General features: G+C 38.4%; 1 protein-coding gene across 4 annotated transcripts in view; it reads right to left on the bottom strand.

The window, feature by feature from the left end:
• Positions 1-527: 527 nt before the first annotated feature.
• Ppp4r2 (protein phosphatase 4 regulatory subunit 2) overlaps positions 528-27,530 on the bottom strand; it is a 41,115-nt gene continuing 14,112 nt past the window's right edge. For 2 of the 4 annotated variants that reach the window (XM_031382764.1, XM_031382763.1), the window contains exons 3-9: positions 18,050-18,220; positions 8,549-8,642; positions 7,242-7,279; positions 5,886-5,960; positions 5,422-5,565; positions 4,456-4,742; positions 528-4,253 (exon numbers count right to left, since the gene is read on the bottom strand). In XM_031382764.1, the coding sequence (XP_031238624.1) occupies positions 3,940-4,253; positions 4,456-4,742; positions 5,422-5,565; positions 5,886-5,960; positions 7,242-7,279; positions 8,549-8,642; positions 18,050-18,220 (1,123 nt within the window). In that variant the 3' untranslated portion in view covers positions 528-3,939. The remainder of the gene's footprint in view (positions 4,254-4,455; positions 4,743-5,421; positions 5,566-5,885; positions 5,961-7,241; positions 7,280-8,548; positions 8,643-18,049; positions 18,221-27,530) is intronic. The other 2 variants (XM_031382761.1, XM_031382762.1) reach the window with 1 other exon arrangement.

Below are 27,530 nucleotides of genomic sequence, written 5' to 3'. Positions count from 1 at the left end.
AATCAGTATTTAAAATGTATTTTTCACTCTTCATTTCTGGGTCGTGAAAAAAATTTTTTTGTACACTGAATCCAAAGACCATAAACTCTTAAAACTAAAGCCTGTTTCACTAGCTTCACCTTAGGAAAGAAGCCAGAGGCCACCATATCCCTGGTAGTACACATCAACTCTAAATTCCCACTATTAGTCCCAATTCTGTGACATCACAAAGTTCAAGCGGGAATGAGAAATAAGAAATCTGGATGCTCTCATCCAACCCTGCAACACCATGCAGGTGACTCAAGGTGGTGTTTCTCAGATGATTCCAACACACACATAAGTGTGTGCAAACTAATGCCAAGTAATGTCAACAGAGACCTGCACAAGCTCATGTAGCTACACGTCTCCCTGCTGGCACCCTCCAATCGCTTTGAATACTCAAGTCATGTAGTAGACTTCCTCCCAGTGGCTCCTTAACTGAAGGGCAATGGGGAAGAGGCAGATGCATCAGAACAGTAAATAAAGTGATTCCACACAAGAAAACATTCTTCTAGTTTACACTTTATTGCATTATGAAAATAATACATTTATTTGGCAGTGATCGATCTAGGCTCCAAATTGAAAGAAGAGAATTCTGGTGTCCGGATTACTTTTTAAAACGTGAAATATATGTATTCTAGCCAGTACATACTAGCATCCTTGTTAAGCCAATAACCCCAGTCAAGCTAATTTTCATAATTCCGTATGAAATTACAAGGTGTTTTTGCATCCATTCATCTTATGATTAGCACAAATCTCAAGAACTGACCTTCATTTTGTCAAGACCAATAGATCTAAGAAACTTCTGCTCGAAAGAATTTGAAACACTACCCAGAATACCTTGCTTTGGCTCTGCAGGTACACTTCCACCCTCAATACAGGTTTCACATTCAAACACTGCAGCAGCTTTAGGCTCTGCCCCGAACCATTTAAGCTAGTACATTACACACATTATTTGAAAAAAAAATTGATCTTACAAATGCATAAATACATGCCTATCTACACTGGCAACATAAAACACGGGGATCTCAGTGCTTTAAGATTTTCTGAGGCAGGATATCTGGAGTAGCTTTCCAAAGCCAGAGTTGTAACTCCATTGCTCTGGCAACATATGGGAAAGGCTGTAGTTGTGACAAATATTAAATGGATTACATTTATCTAATAACACTCAACATGTATTTTTACTACTCACTTTTCTGTTCTGCTACATTTCCAGAACTGAAGACAATTTTCAAAATGTTTTTTTTTAAAAGGGGAAAGTGGCAAAAACATGTTATATGTATGCTGTCTCCTCATCAGCACTGGCCAGTTCTCGTTAGGCTTGGGATGGAGAAACAGGATCTGTTAACATCAGAGGGCCAGCTCCTTCAGCCACTCAAGTTTTTGACCCTCCCTTGGATCTTCTTATAGGCCTTTGCTAGGTACATTAAGGAAATGTGCTTAAGACTCGCCTTTTCATCATTCACGAATGAATCACTTGTTAGAACTGATGCTTCCCTGCGCAGTCTCCTGTACATGCATCTAACAACACTTGTGGAAATGGACTTCCGAGGGCCAATGCATCCACTGCCTGAACATGGTTTCACAACTTGATGAATATTGCCAAGTGCCTTAGAGAGACCCTTCACCAGTATCCTACGTGTATCTGTATAAACAGCAAAAACTTTCATCTATGATCAACATAGGAATAGCTAATAAATATTAAAGCTATTAAACTATAGATTAAAATGCAGACCTCTCATAGAATTGAGTGATTTCATTTTGGTACATTCACCATTATTAATTGCACTTTATTTAATAAAGAAATACATTTCCCCTTGCAAAGATAGCAATTGCAAGTTTACAAATAAAACCACAGACCTCCATTCACGGTGCTAAATCTTCAACTTCTAACCAGCAGCAAACTGATTTGTTTGTGAATGGTCCATGGCACCATAAATAAAGACTATCAAAGATCACAGGAGCTTAGAGAACAGGTTTATTGACATCAATAAATACCCTAAGGGAAATCTCAAAAACTCTAAACCTAAAATGTTTAAAATCTGTTCTTGCTGGCAATCCCTCAACTAAATAGAGTAACAGGCCAGTACAGATGAATGTCACACTTAAAATTTGCTTCTTTTTAACCTTTTTGCCCAAAACCTTGAAGTTACATTTGATTCTCACCCCTCTTGGGTGCAGCCAATCAACATTGTTTTATTAGACAGACTCATAAATATACCACCCAGCTGCTGTGAACCTGAAGGTCATCAGTCAGTAGTATATTTTACTTTATGAACAGCCGAATATCTTTTTAGCCATCGTAATGTCTAAGCAGTCAAAATCCAAATCTTGTGGCTTCCCTCCGAATCACTCGAAGCTTAGGATACAGTGTGAGAAACTGTTTGCATCAGCTATTAGATCCATCCCTGTACCTCAGATGTCTGAAACTAAAAAGGGATTCTTTTGTATTTTGATAAAAATGTACTCCAACATTTCATAACATTAATATTTATTGCTTTATATGAATACTGTATTGAAAGCCCAAGCGTTCAGTTACACACGAAATTATACAATTATATACCGCTTCACAAAGGCAGTGAACACATGACAATCTACAAAATCTACTTTACAGAAATTTAAAAATTCTAAATATCAAAAAGTACAGCTGAAGAAACAGGTATAAATTTGGCAGCCAGTAATTCTGACAGGGAAGTTGCAGCTTGCGTGACTTTAAATATGTGAATTTGAAAATATTGAGTTTACAGAGTAGTAACCATTGTGCTTTGTGTTGATCTGAAAAATATAACACTGGCTGTTGAAGAAGCATGTTCAAAAATATTAATTCACTTCAAAATGTTATATAAATCATGGTGGTTTCTGTGTACCCCAAAAGCTTCAGTCATTTTAGCTCAGGTACATTACTGACGTACTCTACTAATTCTCCCTGTGCGGTAATGTTTCACACCAGTGCCATATGCGTATAGGATTGTTCAGAAAGACAGATGTGATGTTGACAATGTTCAGGAAAGCAATCAAATGTTATGGGACCTGTGGGCTCTTCTGAGATGGTTTCATGTCAGGCTCCTAAGCACTCATTCTAAACAGTAAGCTAATGCTTGAGTGCAACTCCCAAGATAAAGCACACTTTCTCATAAATAATGAAGTCTTTTTTTCTCAGGCACCTTAGAAGTATACAAAAGAATTTAGTTTGCACAGATCTCTTGGAATGTGTTTAACCTGGTATTTCAACAGACTGAAAGATTCCCAGGGTTTCACAGGGGCCAGATTTTTGTCTCAATTACTCAGAAGAGAAAAAAAATGTCTTCTGAAAGAAGTGAACTAAGTCATTACCAATAAAAAAGTATCCACTGTATTCATCTCTTATAGAAACAGAAAAATATAACATTCCCCCTTAGGATAATCTATATATGTATATATGACTTAAAGTTCCATTGTACAGTCGAACAATAAAAATCTGAAACCACATGAAACCCTATAATTCACGTTAACATGTTTAAACTATGACCAAAATATGGAAACTGCTAGAGACAAGACAAAAATCTTCCTTGTGTATGTATAAACCAAATGAGATCATCTTTAAAGTTTTCAAAATTATAATTATCTTCCAGTTTAAAAACTTTAATTCTAAATTTAAAAAAAAAAATCTATACACAAACCACTGATTTGAGTACACCAGGAAAAAACAAACAAACAAAAAAAACAAACAAACCAAGAAAATCAGCAATAAGCGAGACCCAGAGGAGCCGGTATTCACAGCTCTTCCACGTACAACTTTCAGGGTTTATTCTTAAGGTTCTTTATTTTACAGCCTGTTTCTCTTGTAAAACTAAAGGTCCACTTTATTTATTACTTAAAAGTTTTATACAGTGTAAAACCAGAACTGTATGTAAAATACTGCCTCTAAGTGTTTTTAAGTAGTTAGTCTTGTCCCATTGGTTCATCTGTGACTTCTGTGGCTTCGTCATTTTCCATGGAAGACACTGACACACTTTCTCCAGTTTTACTGGAAGGGGGCCCTCCTGACTCCTGTGTCTCCCGGCAGTCAGAGCCACTCCTTGAGGCCCCTGCACTGTCGCTCCTTTCTGAAGCAGAGTCTGCCTGAGCTGGAGACACACCAGAGCCCTCCGTCTGATGGCTCTCCTCTGAAGTCTCTTCATTCACAGTTAAGGCGTCAGATTCCTTTTCTTGATTTTTTTTTTCTGGGACCATTTCTCTTGGTGTCATAAACGATTCTAGAAATAAGCAAATATTGTAGTTAAATTTATTTTCAAGACACACTCAGTTAAGTTTCATGCTTCCTATGAATGTGGCTCATAGCTCCTTAGACTGACTCGGCAGCAAGCAAACACAGGTGGACCAGAGCCCAGCAGCAGCATGCTGAGGAGCCCAGGGTCCACTGTGTGGGAAGAAGGGGTCATCTCCACCCACTCTCACCTTCTTCCTCCTCTTCCTCCTCCTCCTCCTCCTCTTCTGTACAGTGCGGCCTGGTTCGGCTTTCTCTGTCCTTGTCAGGGGGTGAAGATGCTGTTTCCGTTTCCTCTGCTCTAACTGAAGAGACTTCACTGGACACTGTTTGGCTAGCTGTCTCTCGGACATCACCTTCTTTGTCAAACTTCAGTCTTTTCACCTCATGTTCCTCAGATTCCACAGCATCTTCATCTGGATGTTTATTTTTAACGGGGCTCATTGAGGAAACTTCTGATTCAGAGGCTGAAGAATCACTGCAGATGTTTTTTTTAACGTGTCATTAATAAAATTATTTTCCTCATAATCTACATTCTCACCTCTAATTTTAAAAACTTAACAAACTGACTGTGAAGTTAAATGGTAAAATCTGTGCTAAGAAAACAATTTCCAAAGCAACCTGAACTGTCTCATGAATATTCCCTTTAGGACCAATTTGTCAGATTCTATGAGCTTTCTGGAAAATTCTAGAAAATCTTGTCCACATTCCCCTTCAGCTGTACTGATGCAATACAGAAGCCATATCTCCTTTAGTCACTTTAAGGCCTGTTCTGTCCCTCGGGACCCATGGGAAGTTCTAGGACCCCCAAGGCACCAAAACCCAAAGACCTCAAAGTACATGCACAGAGCCTCCCTTATATTTACATGCCAATCATACATCTCCCTTATAGATGAATCAATGCTAGGTGACATAATATCTAGTACAAATGAACACTCTGGGCACAAGGGACAAAGTCTATACCTAACCAGGACACATGCACACTTTACCCCTCAATTACTTTTGATCTTTTACTGACTCAATCTTTCAAACCCATAAATGGAGCCCATTAACTACAGAAGGTCCATCCCACCTTGTGAATAGTAAATAGTGCTATAAAACCTTTAATAGATAAGTTTCTGTGCATTTCTCTTTCTTCAAATAAAAAACACACAAACCTGTGGCCTTTCTCTTCACTTAGCTGCAGGTCTGAATCTTTGCTAGCTGTGCTCTCAGGCAAACCATTTGTTGTCAAGGGGGCTGACAAAGAAAGCTTTGGTCGATTAAGTGGCCTAGGTGTCCCAGGCCCGTTTATATTAGACCTATAATGAGATAAATGAACATTATTTTCTACTTTTAGAAATAATATAAAAAATATAATAATAAAAAATAAAAATAACTAAGCATACACATATAATCACCCCTTCCAAAGTACCTATCACAAGTATTTGCAGTAATTCTGGCTTTTGGATCTGTGTCTTACCCTATATTAGCAAATGTACCCTGGCATCCAAGATATACAATATATATCTTGTATCTTACCCATATAAATATATACTTAAAAAAAAGTATACTAAGCCTTAATTCAAATATTACCAGAAAATAGACACTCTGGACAATTTAAAAACCACAATATTCTCACCTGTCAGTATAGTTTGGTGAGTTTCCAGGAAACATAACACCATTCATTCTATTTAAACTATTAGAATTGTTCTTCCTGTAATAAAAGAAAACACTTCAGTTGAGCATGGTAGTGCATGACTTTAATCCTAATACTGAAAGTTAGTCAAGTGGAGCTCTATGAGTTCAAGGCCAGACTGGACCACATAACAAGTTCCAGCCCAGCCAGGGCCATAGACTCAGACCATGTCTCAAAATAAAATAAAGGTTAAAGGAAGAAACAGAAGGAAGGAGGGGTCGTGGATGGCTAATTTACAAGAATCTGGATATAGGGCTGGAGAGATCGCTCTGCAGGAAGAGCCTAAGCTGCTCTTCCAGAGTACCTGGCTTCTGTTCCCAGCACCCACATGGTGGCTCACAACCATCCATTAACACCTTCTCCAGAAGAGGGAATGCCCCCCCCTTCTGAACTCCATGGCATACACAAGGTATACATATTTACATATATTCAGGCAAAAACACTCACAAAAGAAGTAAAATAAATATATTAAAAAGGAAAATCTAAGTCTAGAAGGTCTTTTGTAACACAGCTGTTAAATTCAAACACTTGTAGCACATGCACACCAATATTGAGATTGTTTTTAAAAAAAAAAACTATTAGCCAACGACGCTTTCAAATATCTTGAAATGTTCTTCAGCTGACTTTACATTCATCAGAAAAACAAAGCAAAACATTTAATGCAAAAAGAAATCAATTTTGTATCACTTTCTTCTACTAAGAAGCATCAATAGATTCAGTATCTGGTTTAGTAAAGTCAAAGAGTTCTAAATAAGTCAGTGGACCTATGCAAGTAGCAGCACCTTCTTCCCAGCCGTTCCCATGCCCAGTCTCTGCATGTGCTGGGTGAGGTTGGGGGTGAGAGGGCACTAACTAGCCTTCTGCAATTTCTAGGACTTCCACACACAACAAAGATGTATGCATGTGAGCTAAATGCTAACAGTGCAATAGCTGAACAGATGCCTGGAACCAAGTTCTTAATTTGGATCTAGATATCTTGACAATTAGCAATACTTGTCCATGAGGGAGAATACCATGAAGTATCTTGTTCTACACTTATCTGCCACCCCTAGAAACACATCTACATGGCCAGAACTGGAGTAATAAACCTGTCTCTTGGGTTCAAATCTTTCTACTGAAAACACTTAAATAGTATTTTGGCAACATTCCACCTCAGGGTTCAGGTACTAGATTTCACAATGAATAGATGCTATCATATTTAGTCACATATGAAATAACTAAATGTAGATTATTTAAATAACACTATTAAAAGCTAGAATATAGTAATATCAAAAGCAGAAAAAAACTCTCTATACTTACTCTGAAGAAGGACAAACGCAGCTAACGACCATCACATTCTGAAATAACAGAAACCAGTATGAGTGAAGGGAAAGCACAGAACATAAAATGTTAACCCTTTGTGGGGGGTTCCACAATCAGCCTCATGCCTGGGGCAAGCTTCCATTTACTCCAACTCAAAACAACTGGTTAAAGAAAGCCAATAAAGCAAAAACTAAGAGCAGCAAGACTTCTAGGTCTGGCTGCAACAGTTGCTGGCTTGCGCTATCATATTTTTATTTATCTTATATGCATGTATGAGTACAAGTCCACAGAACCTTTCACTGCACAGGTCTCAAGATCACACCTCATCTCCACCCCTTCCCCTCTTTTAAAGCCCCAGCTAGCCTGGAACTCACCATGTAGATCAGGATGGTTAATTCAGAGATTGGCTTGCCTCTGACCCCCAAGTGCTGGAATTAGAGGCTTGTACCACTACACCAAGATTAAGTGTTTTCTTTTCTTACAGGATGAACAATTCCAATAATTTAAAACAGTGACATTATGACCCCTAGAAACTCGCCATCATATTGTAAGGGAGAATGTTGGTTCATTTTTAAATAATTCTTAATAGTTAAAAAAAAAAAAGTATTTTGGAACCCAAAAAGAGACCAAACCCCCTCCTTTGGTGATTACATCAGAAAAGTACTTTTAAGGTCATCTCACAGCCAAATTTCAAAGTAAACAAATTTTGTTTAATCCCTGGCTCAGAATGTAAAATATCAAAGTACTGATGTGGCAAGTGCGGGCAGTGGTACCAGCAGTGATACCAGTAGTGGTACCTGGTCTGTTCATCTGAAAACTAAAAACCTCCAAAACACAATTACTCTGGATGCATTCTCAAAAGTACTCTTTCCTTTGTTGCCTTCCACCCACCTATAATCTGAACTGGATCTTTCTAGTCAATATATACCACTTAAATAGGTTTTTGTTTGTTTGTTTGTTTCTCAAGACAGGGTTTCTCTGTGTAGCCCTGGCTGTCCTGGAACTCACTCTGTAGACTAGGCTGGCCTCGAACTCGGAAATCTGCCTGCCTCTGCCTCCCAAGTGCTGGGATTAAAAGTGTGCGACACCCCTGCCCGACCACTTAAATAGTTTTGCACTCCAAGTTTCCAAAGTTGTATGCTTCTGACTTTTGGGATCCCTCAGTGACGTTTACAATGTACTGTTAATTCTCATGTCTCTCTGGTGGTGGTTTGTTTTTAATGCTTAATAAAAAATAAAAAAAAACAAAATAAAGGTAAATAAGCAGCTTTCTTCAAACTAAATTCTCTTGATATTATACGTACCTTTTCTACTCCTCTGAGAAATTTGTCTGTTCCTGTATAATTTCTTCTCGGATCAGTTAGCAATTCACATAGTCGTTGAATAGTAAAAGGGATACTGCAAAATAATTTTATAGTTTGAGGCCATTAGTGTGAGAAATTAAGAGCAGTGCTTCACAGTGAAGCTTTATCAAGTCACCATGTGCTATCAAAGCTTTATCAAGCCACCATGTGTTAAGCTACAGAGGAATGAGTGTAGGAGTCACTTAGAGCAAAAAGGAGCACAGAAAACAGAATGCTTTAAAACTCATTCCAGAAAAAGATTAGTACAATATTCTAAACTCCGACCACTCAATTTGAACTTTTTTATAAGAGATAACATAAATAATTATTAGTTTACTTACAAACACAAAGTTTTCGAGCTTTCTTTTGCTCTCAAACGTTTTACTGAACATGATAAATGATTATAATTCTGTTACTGGATGGAGTATAACAAATTAGTAATGACACAAAAGTATTTTAAATAGACTCTGATCCATTACTACAACTTTATATATAACCTATATACACTTAGGCAAACGTTTACTAATTTCTAAGAACTTGTGGGGTTAAATATACCAAATACTTTTGCCAGAATGCACTTTTTCCTCCATCACAGCACATCTGAGAGTGAAAGTCTTGAAATAAGACTTGGAACAACAATCATTTTACAAAGAGTTTGGAGGAAATGAAAAAATGGCTCATCAGTTAAGAGCTTTGGCTGCTCTTCCAGAGGAATGAGTTTGATTCCCAGGATGGATACAGCAGCTCACAACTCTAGTCCCAAGGGATCCAACAACACTGTGTCTGGTCTCCATGAGAAGCAGGTATGCATGCAGTTCATAGACATACATGCAGGCAAAACAATATACAGGAACAAATACATTTTAAAAAAAGTTTTAGATGCACAGAATTATTAACAATCATTAAAATTACATCTAAGTGTAATTTAAGTACAAAATGGCAAGCAAAATACATCTTTGGACTTCACTGTTCTCCATTAAAACCTACTTATGCTGCCTATGAAGAGAATTGCAAAGCTTCAGATACATAATGTTCACGGTGCCTTCATTTTCACACAATAGTCTACTCTACAAGCGATGCAGCTAGTGTTCCAATGCCATAACCTGAACCCAATTTATCTAACTTCAAAACCCACACATCTTCGCTGTACCGCACACATCTGATAGAATGAAAACTACTCTTAAATCTCATGCTTTTTTTAAAAGACAAGGCCTCACTTTTGTAAACGAGGCTGACCTCGAGCTCAGGTATGTGTCTGCTTCTGCATATCCAGTGCTACAATTGAAGATATTGTGCCACCACACACACCAGGCTGGCCTTGAACTCGTGAGTTCTGCCTCTGCCTGTGCTGAGACTAAAGGCATGCATGACCACACCCGTCAAAACTTACATTCTTAAAACCAATACTATTCCTTGCATTATGTCAAAGTACAATTAGAAAATGTTTAAAGAAAATGTTCATAATAAATGTTTTCTGATTAAAATCCAAGGTTTTATCTTTATTCAACCAGCAGTCAAATCTGAAAGTTTGCCAAAGAGTGTAAAAGAAGCAGCATTTGCCTGACACCAAAAAACAATGCCAAGTACACCAAAGAGACAACCTGAGTACAAAGCTAAGCAGATGACCATTAACATCAGCCAGCCTATTAGAAAACATCAAACTGACAGTAACATGTCATACCCACTCCAGTAACAGACATGTAGATCAATGGAACAAAATGGAAGACCCAAATGTATGCATGTTACTGTCATCCCATACTTGACAAAGATGGCAAAAACTACACAACAGAAAAATAAACAGCATCTTCAACAAATGGTGCTGGGGAAACTGGATATCCACATGTGAAAAACTGAAATTAAACCCACTATCTATAACCCTGCCCTATTACCATTACAGGAATCCACAAATGTTCAAAATACAAAATCCACAACTGATACATCTACAACGCAATCCTTGCACCTAAGGCTCAGGAACACTGCAAAAGACGGGGTGTGCTGCAAAAATAGATTTGCAGGACTCAGAAAACAAAGATGTCTGATGCTGAACAGTGTCTCCTACACTTAACAGGGAAGCTACACCATTAAGTCTCAACAGTACTGCTGTCCAAACAAGACTTGCATAATGTCAACATCAGTTGATGTGCCCACTCAAATGGGGGAACTCATACAAGGCCCTTCCCCCAGGTGAAGAACCACAGGCAAATGGCATAGAAAGGCCCAGTGGTTAAGAGCACTTACTGCTCTTGCAAAAGATCTGGATTTTGACCTTGAAGTATTCCTACATGCATAGGCTACACAAATCTATACTCAAGGACACACACACACACACACACACACACACACACACACACAAAATGAAAATAAAAAGTTACAGACAGTAAAGGGATACTAAAAGAGAAAAATCAGTCTTCTCCAGGAATGAGACCCCTGATAAATTATCCAACCCCAAGTGATTAGCCCAAAGCACATACATATAGGAGCAACACTAAATCAATTCAGTATACTGTGTACACGTGCGAACGAGTAAACACACACACACACACACACACACACACACACACACACACACACACATATACTTTGAAAGGTCATGAATTTGAGAGTGAAGACCACAGAGGAAAGGAAGTGGTGGAAACTATGTAAATGTAGTGATTATGTATGTAAATTCTCAGGAAAAAAAAAGGCACAAAGAGCCATTCACTTTTAAGTGTAGCCTGTAGCTTTAATGTGTCTTTCTTTTCTACTCAATCAACAAACTATTCATGGAACCTAATATCATCAAAAACTGAACTGAAGCTGAATGTGGCAGGGCACAACACTAAAAGCTCTCAGAAGCAAAGCAGATGGATCTGCAAATTCCAGACCAACCAGGGACACATAGTGAGACAATAGTAAGATGCTATCGCATCCTTACAGAAGTCCCACGACCTTGACTGAGAGCAGTGAGGGAATGAATAGAGGGCAAACATAAAAACACACTGGCACAGAAAAGCTAAGACCCTGTGGTCTGTGCTCTCAGATAGATAGAGAAAAGCCAGTGTCCTGGACGCTCAGGATGCTTATTAGTATTTACAGGGGAATAGGGAGGTAACTTAACATCAGTAAAACAGTCTTCTGAGGAGCTGTCTTCAGCCATAAATATCCAGAAGAGAGCTGCTGTGATTCTTTCTGCACATACTGTCAACATTTACTAGAAGCTGTATCACTCTCATGGGTCCTTGTCATGTCAAACACATTCACAATCTCACTCCATATATGACACTGTCTTAAATGAAACCTGAATAGATTCCTAAAAGTTTATTATCTCATACAATTGAGAATCACAAGTCTAATAACACCTTTATTTGAAGCAGCTTGTTCTTTCTATACTAAGGCTTAACAGTTAAATGAATCAACTCCTTTCAATATTGGCAAAAAGCCAAGGTTACAAGTACATAAATGTTTGTATCAGTCCATATGCCCAAATCAATCTTCAGTATGTCAAAGCTTTTAACCAAGTTAATCATCTCTACGAATGCTTATAATACTCTTAAATTGTTTATACCTCTATCAAATGTATCAAAAATTAACGAGCTTTATATAAATCCTACTTTCCAATTTTAAGAATTTTATTTGATTATCATACCAAGGCCTATCATCACAAGGCAAGGTGAGGGGATAGGATAAGGAGGAAGGAGTACTAAATTATACCTATTCTCAACTAATTATGCCAAAAAAAAGAAGAGAAAAAATAAGTACATTTTAATGAATAGATTCACTGGTGCTATTAAGTGCACATAAAACCACTACCCAGGTTCTCGGTGCACACTTGAGAACCTACCAGTCTAGATCTATGGCTTTCTATGGTCTTGTTTAAAGAAGTCACTTATTCTTGGAAGCTAACCGTTCAGGTAATAAAAAAAAATTATTCTAATTTTTAAAAGGAGAAAGTGAGTGAAGAACTTGAAATTCAAAGTGTAAAAAAAAATTACATATACAAAATTTACTAAAATAAGGATAAAATGGGGAGAGAGGGTAAGGTAGGGAATACAGAAAGGAACAAAACCTAAGCGCCATTTGAGAGGTATAAAAACCCATAAAGTAGAAGCTTCTTGAAATATATACATATATGTGGCTGGAGAGATGGCTCAGTGGTTAAGAGCATTGACTACTCTTCTGAATGTCCCGAGTTCAAATCCCAGCAACCACATGGTGGCTCACAACCATCCGTAAAGATCTGACTCCTTCTGGAATGTCTGAAGACAGCTACTTTACATATATATATATATACACACACACACATATACACACACACACATATATATATACACACACATATACATATATATATTTATATATATAAAATATATAAACAGTTATATATATAAGCACTTATATATAATAAATAAATAAATCTAAAAAAGTATACATATATGTAAGAAATCTAAATGAAATCAAATAATGGGAGATAAAGCCCCAGTTACACAGCTTGTCGCCAAATAAAACTCCCAGTTCTAAGGATAGGTTATATCTAATCAAGTTGTTGTCCAAAGGGACCCTCATACCCCAGGCTATTGGTTGCTTTCCATAAAACTGATGGTAAAACCCTATGGCTGCAAACAACAGCCACTCGACTCACCTCACAAAGACAAGCTGATACTACTTAAAGCATTTACCTGTATAAACTAGTGTTCATGGCACTACAAAGTACTATACACCCAACCAAAAAGAAAAAGGAAAAACTAACCCAGCTAATGAGTCAATTTACAATGTTAAAGGTGACCTACTCTCAAAATATACTTGTACATTAGTGGCATAAAGCCTACGAGAGTAACCAACTAATACCTAATTGGATTTAAGGCCCACTCCATGAGAAGGAACCCATGGAACCCACACCTGACACTGTCTGGATGGCTAAGAACCTGGACTATCTTAGATAGTCCAGCTACCTAAGGGAAAACCAAATACTACTGTTCTGCTAAAAGAACATAGCAATAAAATTATCCCCAATGATAGTCTACTATCCTCATAAATCAGTAGTGCCATGCTCAACCATCCTCAGAGAAGCTAGAGTTCCATGGTCAGACAATGTGCAGAGTAAAAGACTTTGGAACACTTATCCCTAAAGGGGAATGTCTCTATCTAGTCCCTCCCCTCACCGATCAGAGAACTCTGATGAAGAGGAGGTAGGAAGAGTGCTAAGAGCTGGAGGAGATGGAAGACAGCAAAGAAACAAGGCCTTCTAAACACAGAATGAGTGAATGTTGCAGGTAAAGTCTGCATCTGAAAACGTCCTAGAACTGAGCGAACTGGACACAAACTCTGATCCCTAATCAAAAAATTATCTGCAATTGATAGTCACTTACAAATGGAAATTAGTTTTCTCCAGGGGAGCCTCGCAAGGACAGGACTCCCAGCAGCAGGTCATCAACACAAAATGAACCCAGTGGCATCTTAGGAAGCTGTTCGTAATGTTGTGTCAGTGCCTTCTTTTTAATTTCAGAGGTCCTTTATGAATATATAAAATTATGATTTACAGTTTTGTGGTTTCATGAGATTCCTGTGTGTGTATATGTTCCTTATGCTTTATCTTCTTTTTGTTTGGCCTATTCCAATTTATTTGTAGTTTGTTTTGTTTTTCAAGAGAGGGTTTCTCTGTGTAGCCCTGGCTAGCCTCGAACTCAGAGATCCACCTGCCTCTGCCTCCCAAGTGCTGGGATTAAAGGCATGCACTACCACTGCCCGGCTGTTTTTATCTTATTTTACTTTATTATTATTCCTTAGATGCCTGTTTGTTTTCTCAGGAGAGAACAAAGGGAAATGGTATGGATAAAAATGGGAAGCCATAATCAGAATACAGTATACAAAAAAAAGATCTACTTTCAATAAAAGAAAAAAATTAAAATAAGTAGACAACTTGCAATTCAAAGAGCAAAAACTATTCAAAATTTACAAAAATAGTTTAGAAAATGATGTGTTAAGATTCTATGAAGCATTTAATTTACAGCTTTTAAATAAAACTAAAAGCACAGCAGCAATACAACACAGAGAATAAAACAAACATCAAGGCTGGAGAGGTGGCTCAGCAGTTAAGATCAATGGGTACTTTGCAGAGGACCGGCACCCACATGGTAACTCATAAACCTCTGTAATTCCAGTCCTAAGGGGATCTGACACAGTATTCCGGCTTCCAAGGGCACCATGCATGTGGTGCAAAAACATACATGCTAACAAAATACCCATCCACAAAAGAAAAAAACAGCAACTAAATTTAAAAAAAAACTTCATTTTATTTTACAAAAGTATAAACTAGCACCCCGAATGTAGACGCATACACAGAATACACAAAATTACAGTAACTTTAGTTACTACACAAAGGTATACATGGACATTTTGTGATAGGGATAAAAAGTAGCTTAGTGGTAAAGTGCTGGCCTAAAATTTGCAATGGGCTTGATTTCAATCTGTGGCATCAGGAACACACACACAAAGGTAACAGCCTGTTTGTGATATGTTGTTGCCTAGAGCAACAAATCAGCAAAAGATGTTCTGTAAAAACATACTACAAACAAGCATGGTTCACATTACTGCTTCCACGCATCACTTTAAAAAAAAAAAAGCCTACCCATCTCTAGAGAGAAAAAGGCATAGTCTGAGCTGTTTGCATATTCTTTCCTTTTTGGTTTTTAAAAACCGACAGTTTGTGCATACACACACATACACTCAAGGGCACATGTTGGTGGAAGCCAAAAGCAAGCATCCAATCCTCTGGAGCTGCAGCTGTTTTGCAGGTGGTTGTGCCACTCACACAAACCCCCCCCCCACACACACACACACACACTTTCTCTGTGTAGTCTGTCTGTGCTGGAACTCTATAGACTAGGGTCATCTCCTCAACTCCAGAGTTCTGCCTGCCTCCTGCCTCTGCCTCTGCTGGATTAAAGGCGCGGACTACCACAGCCTGGCTGCAGGTGGTTTTTGAAAAGCCTGATGGGGATGCTGAGAACCCAACTGTAGCCCCCTGGAAGTATACTTTCTTAACAGCTGAGCCATGGCTCAAGCCTCTCTCCTTTCTGGTTTTAAGATAGAAGATCTTAACTATGTAGCACAGGATGGTCAGCATTCGGTCTTTTTTTTTTTTTTTTTAAAGATTTATTTATTTATTTAATGTAATGTGAGTACACTCTCAGTGTCTTCAGACACACCAGAAGAGGGCATTGGATCCCCATTATAGACAATTATGAGCCACCATGTGGTTGCTGGGAACTAAACTCCTCTGGAAGAGCAGTCAGTGCTCTTAACCACTGAGCCATATCTCCAGCCCTGGCATTTAGTCTTACACTATCCCAGACTCCTGAGTGCTGGGATGACATGTGTAATGAGTCACTACACAGGCTATTCATGTACTTACTGACCACTGAGGTATCACATCTTTTGTAAAAGACTAGCATACACCATGATTCCAATACATTTCTGTATGTATTTAGGGTATTTGGGGATCTAAAGATATATCACTTTTATCAAAGACAACTTATTATAACATAATTAACATATACTAGGAAGGAGATTCCCAACTGATGAACAGGCCTAGGGAATAACTCACTGGGTAAAGTATTTGCTGTGCCTCAACCCAAGGACCTGAATTTGGAGAGCCAGCATACTTAGGTGGTGGGTAGCACACATTTTTATCCCAAATGTTGGTAAGCAGAGACAAGCAGATCCCTAGAGCTTGATCACTAGCCAATCAATGAACTCCGGGGCTAGTAAGCAATTGAGGATGACATTTTGACAGACCTGTGGTGGCCATAGTAAACTACACAGATGTTGCTCATCACAAACACAATATTATTAAAATAGAAAGAAAATAAACTGGATGGAAAGCAAAGACGTATTTTTTTTAATCTATCAAAATCTACATTCAAAACTTAAAAACAAAAGTTTATCATGTTTCAACATGTAAATATGTAATTAAACACCAAAAAGGCAGGTATAAAATGAAAATTCATATCTCTAATTAAAACTTAGATCCTGTCTAATTAAGAGTAAATAATTCAAAAACAGCCATTCTGAAAACTGGAATTAAAATACTCATGGCTCAAAGATGAAAAACACCTTAAGAGCAATTACACTTAAGTGCACTTAGGCATTTAATGACTGTTCAAATCTGAAGTAGATGAATACATGCTTTAACAGGTTAAAAAATTGTAACTATTTTAGCTTTATCTACTAACCTAATTTTAATACAATTAAGAATATTTGCTTGTACTAATTTATAAATTAGCTCTATATTCACAATGCAATGGTATAATTCATTTTAACTCCCATATATTTGGAATGTCTATACATTTTATGTGTACACACATATGCATAAACACAAATATTCTACAAAGGAAGCCCGTTTATTCTCCATACACTCAGTTTGAAAATAAATCTTATGCAACATATAACAAACATTAAACATGTGTTAATGTGTTCTTCCTGGTATGTGATTTTTTTAAAGTCCCAACTAAACTCATAATGACCAAGCATGTGGTTAAAATAACCACATGTACATGGTCAAGATAAATCTCCTCCCATTCCAGAGCCCCAGGGAAAACTAATCTGATGAAACTAAACACCAAGCAAGCGTGGCATCTCCCAGAAAAAGCAGTTTTATTAACAGACCCAATGTCAAAGCATAAAATTCTGATATTGTAGGCAAACTCCTAAACTTAAAATGGGAATAAGCAGCTGAGAATAGTGGTACACACCTTAAATCTCAACAAAGGATAAACAGGCAAGTGGATCTCTGAATTTCCAAGGCCAGCCAGGGCTGGCTACATAGTTATAAGACCCTGTGTCCCCAACACCAGCCTAAAAGAATCAGGCTGGCATAAAAACACAGAATTAAAACTTCTTCACATAAAACCTACCAGTAAACAGGAACTTTAACATAAACCAATTCAACCATATTTCATACTGTTATCATATGCTTCAAATTGCTAGTGCCAAATGCAAGACGCTCAGCAATTCAATTTCACAAATGCACCATCTTCCCTTCAGGAAATATAAACACAACTATGAATATCAAGTACAGCAATATTTTTAAAGTATCACACTCATTTAGTGTTCCTGGTATTTTCAATGTTTTACAAAAGGTTAAAAAGTGTTTAGTTATTGGAAGAAAGGAGGACACATAAACTCTAAAATTTATAAACCTCTTAAGTATCAAGATAGTACCAAATAAACAAAACAAATATTAAAATATATTTTGATAAAGGAATATTATTGCTATCACAAATGTTTAAAGTCTGAACACCCTCAAAACTCATAAGAACAGATCAAGTTTTTTTCAAGATTGTAAACATTTAAAATATTTATGAACCAATGTTTGGCAATCACTAAAGATAAGTCAATTATTAACCAGATATAGCAAAACTTAAGAAAAAAAATCTGTTAAAAATTAACTCTTGAAAATAGTTATGACTGTTTTTATGTGCATACCCATTAAATCCAGTGACAATTTTCAGTATTCTTTCCTTCATTTCATCAAAGGGAATATATTCAACATTAGGATTGGGAGGACCTCTTGGTTCAGGAGCTGAAGTTCTGAAATCATCCATCACTTTCTCCAGTTTGAAAATGAAATAGCCTTTAAATTGGGACCACTGAATCCTATAAAAAAAAGGCACAAAACATTAACAAATACTTAACACTAACACAAATACAGACATCATTGTATAATGTTTATATGGACTAGGAAAATCTCTTACCACTAAAAGTATAGAATATGCTAGGTTTGGTGGCATACACCTGTAATCCCAGCTATAATTGGGAGAATGAGGCAGGGGGACCTCTGAGTTATGGGCAATTTTGTCTACCATATAAGTTCAAGGCCAATCAGGTGCCATACAATGAAGTCTTAACTCAAAAAATATAAACAACCAAAATAAGCCAAAATAACTTTAATGTCACCCCACCCCTGACACTTTCAGTCACTTGTCATCTGAAGTACTTAGGGTGCTGGTCCCAGCCTGTCTGACATAGTAATAAAGTACACAACTGCCTAAGCTGGGAAGATGGCTCAATGTTTAAGGTACCCAGAGCTCAAGCATGAGGACAAGAGTTTGGATTTCCAGAACCAGGTACCAGGTAGGTATGGTAGCCTGCCTATTATAATTCCAGTACTTAGAAGGTAAAGACAGGGACTGGTGAGATGGCTCAGCTGCTAAGAGCAGCACTGACTGCTCTTCCAAACTGTCCTGAGTTCAAATCCCAGCAACCACTCGTAATGAGATCTGTCGCCCTCTGCTGGTGCATCTGAAGACAGCTATAGTATACGTATAATAACAAATAAGTCTTTGGGCCAGAGTGAGCAGGGTTGACCGGCGTGAGCAGAGGTCCTAAAAAGTCAATTCCCAACCCAACAACTAGATGAAGGCTCACGACTATGTGTACAGCTACAGTGTATGCTCATATACATGAAATAAATCTTAAAAGAAACTGACTCTACTCAACAAGTAAGGTGGAGAAATCAATACCAATATCATTCTTAGATACACATAAGTACACATGCATGGGGAAATTATGCATTTTTCATCTCTAATCACTGTTGTGTGGTAATTTCCTCCAAGACAAAATGTTCCATCTTTGAAGGAAGCTGTTAAGACTCAGGAAGTTGTTAAAGGGATGCCCCTTGAGACCTAGCCAGTAAACAACTCAGCTGTTTCACAAGTACCTGAAATCCTGACACTGACCAACTCACAGCAACCGGCTGGCCCCAAGCTCATATAAGCAGTAAGAACGTTTATTTTTAATATATATGGGTGTTTTGTCTGAATGTTTGTTTGTGAACCCTCTGGGTGCCTGGTGCCCAAGCAGGTCATAAGAGTATGTCAGATTTCCTGAAACAGAAGTTTTGCAGACAGTTGTGAGTTGTCACATGGGTGTTGGAAATCAAAACTCAGGTTCTCTGTAAGAATAACAAGAGTTCTCAACCACTAAGCCATCTCTCTAGCACTGTCTCACTCCAAGGCCACACTGCCTGGAAGACACCCTCTGACTGTGCTAAGCAGCACTGCACATTCCTCATTTCCAGTTCCATGGGTTGCCAGCAACCCATCCTGGGGTGAGCTTTTGGTGATAAAGCTGCTTGGGAGCATTTCTGCTCTTGTAAGTAACCCTTCATCCATACTTCTTTAAGTATATCAGTGTGGAGGTTAGTGTATTTGAATACTTGGTCATTAGGGAGTGGTGCTACTTGACAGGGATTAGGAAGTGTGGCCTTGCTGGAGTAGGTACAGCTTTGTTGGAAGAAGTAAGTCACTGGGGATGAACTTTGGAGTTTCAAAAACTCATGCCAGGCCCAGTGTCTGTCTCTTGCTTGCTGCCTGTGGATGGTGACATATAACTTTCAGTTCCTTCTCCAGCACTCTGCCTGTCTACATGCCACCATGCTAATAATGGATAAACTTCTAAATCAGTGTTTCTCAACTTGTGCGTGGAGACCTCTAGGGGACTAAACATCCTTCCACAAAGGTCGGGTCACCTAAGACCATTAGAAAACAAATGTTTACATTACAACTCATAAGAGGAGCAAAAGTAGAGTTAGGAAGCAGGAAGAAAAATAATTTTATTATTGGGGATCAGTATAACATGAGAAACTGTATTAAAGGATCACGGCACTAGAAAGGTTGAGAACTACTGACTGCCTAAAGTATGAGCGAGCCCTAAATAAATATTTTCCTCTATAGAAATCGCCACGGTCGTGGTGTCTCTTCACAGCAGTAGAACACTGACTAAACAACCACTACATGTAAACTGAGCCAGTACTCACCAAGCTGGACTTGGGTGATGGTATCCTTTACTTTGGTCTGACACTGTTTCCTAACTAATAAGCATGAGGAGAGGTTCATTCTTGTCCCCCTAGGAATAGTACCAGACCTTTGTATCCTTACACTTTAGCATTAGTGTAAGAAAAAAAAAAAACGAAGATAATACCTGAACAAATAGTCTAAGTTTTAGGAGATACAAAAGTTAAGGATATCACCTATTTTCTCCTGCAGACAGTAACTTAATGTAAGTTCGCTGCTTAAATATAATTATAAAAAACAGTGTAATAATTCGCTTTTACGGACATACATAAAAATGCTAGACATACAACTGTCTATCTGCCCTGTAAACTAGGAGAGTAGTGTGTACCCTTTATCTATACTTCTGTAAGTAAGTGATTCAAGAGAAACAAAGCCTGAATCAGGAGTCAGGCATCTTCACTGTGCTGACGATGTACTAATTGAAAGCAATGATGAATGGAACTGATGACAACCTAATAGCAATCCAGAAGCACACCAAATTGCACTAACAGTACTATCAGAAACTCAGGCTTGTTTTGTTGTTGTTGTTGTTGTTTTTTAAATCTGGGGCTGGAGAAGTGGTAGATACCGTGGGCTTGATCCCTGCATAAACTAGGCCTGGTAATATATGGACCCAGCAGTTGGAAAATGGAGACAGAAGATCAGAAATTCAAGGTCAGCAGGGACTACAAGAGATAAGCCACCCCTTCCTTTTCATTTTAACAGCCCACAAGGTCGAGAGGAGTTAAAAAGTCCTGAAGTGGTGTCAAGGACTGTGATCTCAGTTATTCAAGAGGCTGGGGCTAGAAGATCACTGGAACCCAGTTTCAGGTTAGCATATCTCAACATAAAATTTCCTGAATAAATAGGAGGAAAATCCACAATAAACAAAATTAATTTATTTCAAGACTTTAGATATTAAATTAAAATTTTACAATAGAGATTTTAGTGCTAACACGCAGAAGCCATAAAAAGATCAAGTGGTTTAGAACTATGTCATGAGGTGTCAGGACACAGTCCAAACTATAGGCTGGCATTTAAAAGGATGAATATAGAAAGAAAAAAAAAATCAAAAAGGTCAAAGACTTAAGTAAAGCCAGTACAAGAAGAAAAAAAAGTAAACAAAGGGAATTTCTCATACTCAGCATTGTTGGCATGGTGAGCCACAGAATCCTATGTTATGGCAAGCTGCCTTAGGAGTTTTAGTTTTCTGCAGCATGGCCACTATTCACTTGTGCAGGGAGCACAGGTCATGCCTCAGTAGTAACAACTGTGCCTCTAGATACTGCTAAATGAACTGCCAACAGTTAAAAATCACTACAATCCTCAACCCCTTCTGTTGCGAACTACAGGGAAAAATGAAACTAGGAAACCCAGAACCTCTGACTGAAATCTCACAGTGAGACATAAAATAACATACAGGTGAAAAGACAAATTCTGGGCTGGCGAGATGGCTCAGTGGGTAAGAGCACTGAATGCTCTTCCAAAGGTCCTGAGTTCAAATCCCAGCAACCACATGGTGGCTCACAACCACTCGTAATGAGATCTGATGCCCTCTTCTGGTGCATCTGAAGTCAGCTACAGTGTACTTATATATAATAATAAATAAACTTTTGGGCTGGAGCAAGCAGGGACTGAGCGAGTGGAGTTAACCTGAGCGAGCAGGATTGACCAGAGCGAGTGGGGCTGACTGGAGCAAACAGAGGTCCTAAAAAAAAATTCAATTCCCAGCAACCAGATGAAGGCTCACAAACATCTGTACAGCTACAGTGTGCTCACATACATAAAACAAAATAAATAAATCTTTAAAAAAAAAAAAAAGACAAATTCTAAAGTATAGGTGGTTCATTTAAAATAAATACTCTAGCACTGTGACCTTTAAAAACATCCACCTTAGTCTTCCTGTGGTGCCCTTGCACCACAAGGCATCACTATGACACTGTAACCCAAACTAAATCCCTTCTCCTTTAAGTTGCTTTTGTGAGGATATTTTATCACAGTATTGAGGAGGTCACCAAGACAAGCAGCACATGAAAGACATCTGTAGGCTGAACATAATAAATACATTAAGGAACTTGAGCATCCAGAATTTGGTATCAACAGGGCTCCTATGGCAATACCTTGAAGACATCAAAGGATGACTATCAGTTTTCACATTCAAAGAGTTTCAGGGTAAATGAAAGTAGTCACACTAAGAGTTGACAAGACATATATATCAAGACACAATCTTGGAACCCCACAAAAAGCACTACATTCATTGATGAAACATATCAAAGGACCTCAGACACATAAGTCAGTGTCATAAGAGCAATAGGAAGTAGACACCTTCAAAATCTGAGATGATGATTTTTTAACTATATGTCCAAACTATCCATCGTAGTAAGGTAATACCAACACATCTTTAAACACTGAAAGCAGAAATAACCAGTTTCCTGTCCAGCATTCCTTTGCTCAATGAAATTAAGTGAACAAGGATGGCACAGTGCCTAGAAAAATGAAGATCAAAAATAAAAATCATGAAGAGCACCTTGATTATAAAAAGTGTCATCTTAGTTGTAAGATGAAGATTCCTATCTTTATGACATGGTGGAATTTAAAATCTATAGGCAATCAATTTGGAATAAACAATCAAGAATGGCTCTTTCTGGGTCAGCAAGATAATTTAACAGGTGAAGAAGTTTGTTGCAAAGCCTGATGACCTGAGTTCAATCCCTGGAGCCTACAGGCCAAGAGAAATAAGCTCCTGCAAGTTATCCTCTGCTTTCCACATGAACACCACTACACATTAAGTCCACCACACAAGCATGGAGGCCCTTGCCTATAATCCTAGCAGACAGTCCTGTCTCAAGCATGTATAATGTGGCTGCTTGGACCAGCCCTTCCAAGGGTCACAAAAGCCAATGAACGTCGAGCAGCCTGTGCATATGACACTGACTAAAAGTGGTCAACCATGGCTCCTACTTAAATTCTGTTTATATCTTATCAGACAGAGGCATGTTTCACCTCAAGATTGATGTGTTAAAGAATGAAGAATGTATCTAACAGGAATGAATATGCATACTTTAATGCAGTGCTTCTCAACCGGAGGGTCACAACCCTTGGGGTTGTCTAAGATTTACATTACAATTCACAAGTAGCAAAATTACAGCCATGAAGTAGCAATGAGAGTAATTTCATGTTTGAGAGTTACATGAGGAACTCTATTCAAGGATCGCAGCATTCAGAAGGCTGAAAACCACCGCTCTAAAGAGACACATATGCTTCCCTCTTCAGCTGTCAGACTACTGACATTTGCAGCTCTTTCAGAGAGGTGGGATTAGGTTTACATCACTCACACTGTGGTTAACAACCACTTGTAAATCCAATTCCAGGAGATTTTGATGTTCTCTTTTGACCTCTAGGAGCACCAGGTATGCATGTGGTACATATATATATATATATATATATATATATATATATATATATATATATATATACATACATACACACACACACACACACACAAACACACACATATATGTATATATATACATATATACATATATACACACATAGGCTAAACACTCATACACATAAATCTTTAAAATAATGTTGAAAGAAATATAAGAACTTGGGGATGAGGTTAACATTTTGATATGACATTAATATAGTAAATAGGTCAGTTAAAGACTGTCTTACAGGTTTTTTTAAAAGATTTATTTATTTATTTTTATGTGTATGAGTACACTGTAGCTGTACAGATGGCCGTGAGCCACCATGTGGCTGCTGGGAATTGGACTCAGGACCTCTGCTTGCTCCTGCCCAGCTCGCTCCAGAGTAGCTGTCTTCAGACGCGGGCGTCAGATCTCATCACGGATGGTTGTAAGCCACCACGTGGTTGCTGGGATCCGAACTCAGGACCTTCGGAAAAGCAGTCAAGTGCTCTTACCTGCTGAGCCATCTCTCCAGCCCTGTTTTATAGTTTTGTTTTTCAAGACAAGGTTTCTCTGTGTAGTCCTGGCTGTTATGGAACTCACTCTAGACCAGGCTGACCTCGAACTCAAGAGATCTGACTGCTTCTACCTCCAAATTGCTACAGTTAAAGGTGTGCCATCTCCACCCAGCAAAATAGACTTTTGTTGAGCTGATAACATACTATCACATAATAGGTAACTTCAGGAAAAGTCTGCCCTAGAAATACTTTGAGAGACTCTTTAAGCATTCCCTTTTGTTAAGGAGAAGAAAATTCTCAGTGTTGATTCCCAACTCATATTTCTTTATTTAAAGATAAAGACAATATGTCAAATGACAGACCAGTATAGAAGAATCTATCACTTAGCATGGTTCAACTCTAGTGAGATTCACTTTTACAGTACTTGATGTAAAGATGTTTATGTACTTCACATTCAAGTCTGACTCCACCAGGATTTCCAGTATACTCACCCTTTTTCACTCTCTTTAGTACGTCAAACTCCCTTACTGTCCAATTTGATGCCCTCACTCCGTTTCTTTTCTAAAACTGAAGCATTAGGGAAGAAATGCCCAGATTTCTCTTGTATACCTCACCTATACATAACAATGAACAATCTCCCCCTCTTATCACACACCTACATAAGATTTCATTGGTAAATCACCCCACATACCTATTTCTCCCATCTTCATTTTTTTCCTTTACTGTCCTTTCCTAGTTCCCACCTCATTTCTTCATTGTCTTATACAGTAAAATTCCTATAGGGATATCTCCTAATCAGGCTTACTGCTCTATCACTAAATCTAATTTGTCCCCATCAGGATCATCAGCAACCTCCATGTTGCTGCTCTATCTAGTGGTTTTTTTTTTAATTAAGATTGTATTTATGTAAGTACACTGTAGCTGTCTTCAGACACACCAGAAGAGGGCATCAGGTCCCATTTTAGATGGAAGTGAGCCACCATGTGGTGGCTAGGAATTGAACTCAGGATCTCTGGAAGAGCAGCCAGTACTCTTAATGGCTGAGCCATCTCTCCAGGCCTCAGTGCAACTTCCGTGTTCTACAAGGAGCATTCTGCAAGGTTCCCATTCTTCCTCATTTTCAAATGTTCAATGCTGCAGCACTCAGGAGCACAACCTACCTCCTCTTTATGAACAGATAATGGTTTCATCCAGCATGGTTTTTATACCTATATGTCAATTAGACCTCACTTCTGAGACTCATCCATTCAACTACGTACTTCATGTTTCCACTTTGCTAAAAATGTCTAACACCAAACTGATTTTTCCCATCAATAGTTTCTGCCAGAACTTTCTTCTCCCTGTGATGAAATCCCTAACTCACTACTGACTCCCTTCCTGCCATCACATCTTCCTGTCAAAAAAATCTGTTTATACCTTTAAAACATAGACAGAATATAGCACACCTGTAAGGCAGAGAGACTAGGGGATTTCTGTGAGTTCAAGGCCAACCTGGACTATAAGGTGAGTTATAAGCCACTAAGGGCCATTGAAATCATGTTTCCAACGACAGAAAGCTGGGTATGGTGGTAACTCAGCACTCAGGAAACAGACACAAGGCCTCCAGAATTAAGGCCAGCCAGGGCTACACATGAGACCCTGTCTGAAAATAAACATAATACACAATCAATCTTTACTACCTCTGGCTGCCACTTATTCAAAAGCACCACTATTCTTTAGCCTGAATTCAAGCTGTGCCTTTACAGGGCTGCAAGATCAGTGGTAGAGCTGTGTACAGCTGTGCCTGACTGCTGGGTTCAGTTAAAAGCTCAATTGAAGGGGTAAAATAACAAAGAATAAACAGTGCCCACATCTCCTTTACCATACCACCTTAAAGGGTTTAGCACAACCATTCACAGTACAATTTCTTTGACAATGCAGCCTAACATTACCTCTCTGTTTCAAACTTGGTTTCAGGAAGAGTAAAGACAAGTCTTAGAGAGATCCGCAATGTCAAGGCCATCCCACTCCAGCCCCTCCCTAGTCTGTGAAAATGCTGCACACCCCTACTACAGTTTAAATACAGGAGAACATCAAAACAAAACATTCCCTAAAGTATGCAGCTCTACATTACCTTGTCAATACAGAACAAGGGAAAGCTCCATGAAGCTCAACTCTAAACCAAAAGCAGCACACACTAAGGAAGTTCATCAAGTGTCATAAGCACTAAGGTGAGAAAGGAGGTTCTCCAGAGGGTCCTTAGAATGCCTTTGAATTTGGGCACCCAGAAAGGAGGAATATACAGTCACTGTGATGAGGGAACAACAAAAAAAAAAAAAACAGGAAGCCAAAACTTAAGCAGGCATATGCACACACACTCTTAACTTCTCAGGGCTTTAAAATTCTAAATTCATGAAGATTTACAATATGATGTCTAAAGAGAGCAAATGAAACTGTAATTCAGGAAAACTTTTTTTAAGCCTGAGCTTCTAAAAATCCAAAAACAATGAGAATAGTGTATAGGGAATGGTCCCAGATGGAAAATCTCAAATTGTCTGATAATCTTATTTCCCCTACTTCAAGTCTCAGTTCCTCAAACTTAACACACTATAGTAGTTTCTTGAGAAATTTTCTTTTTTCCTAAGTGTGCTAGATTCCCAAGGACAAAGCCATGTGTTCTTTTTCTTGCACAAAATTGTTAAGCAACACTTCTAATCTTTCTATATTAAAAATTCAATGTCGTTACTAAAGTTTCTGACGCCCACGACAACCAATACCCTTGCATTTTATGATTTATTTTTAATCACTGTAGTCCCCCACCTCCTAAAAACTGCTGATCCCTTCCCAGGAACCTGACCTAATTTACTTACTGAAACAGACACTATAACTCTGTTAAAGCATCAGATACCTTTTTTTGTTTGTTTGTTTGGGTTTTTTTTGTTTTGCTTTTTTCGAGACAGGGTTTCTCTGTGTAGCCCTGTCTGTCCTGGAACTCAGAAATCCATCTGCGTCTGCCTCTGCCTCCCAAGTGCTGGGATTAAAGGCATGCGCCCACCACCACAACCACCACCGCCCGGCATCAGATACCTTGTGCTAAAAAAGTATGCATGAGAAAGTCACTTACTACCTTTCTCAGTCGGGCCAAATGGCTCACAGCTTTATTCCCGGTACTTGGAAGAGGGAATTAGAGTGAGTTCTGGCAAGCATAGTCTACATGGGGGGA

The sequence above is a fragment of the Mastomys coucha genome, unplaced genomic scaffold, assembly GCF_008632895.1.
Source record: "Mastomys coucha isolate ucsf_1 unplaced genomic scaffold, UCSF_Mcou_1 pScaffold20, whole genome shotgun sequence".
Classification (NCBI taxonomy): domain Eukaryota; kingdom Metazoa; phylum Chordata; class Mammalia; order Rodentia; family Muridae; genus Mastomys; species Mastomys coucha.
Note: the sequence above shows the minus strand (reverse complement) of the source record. Positions and strands in the feature narration are given on the sequence as shown.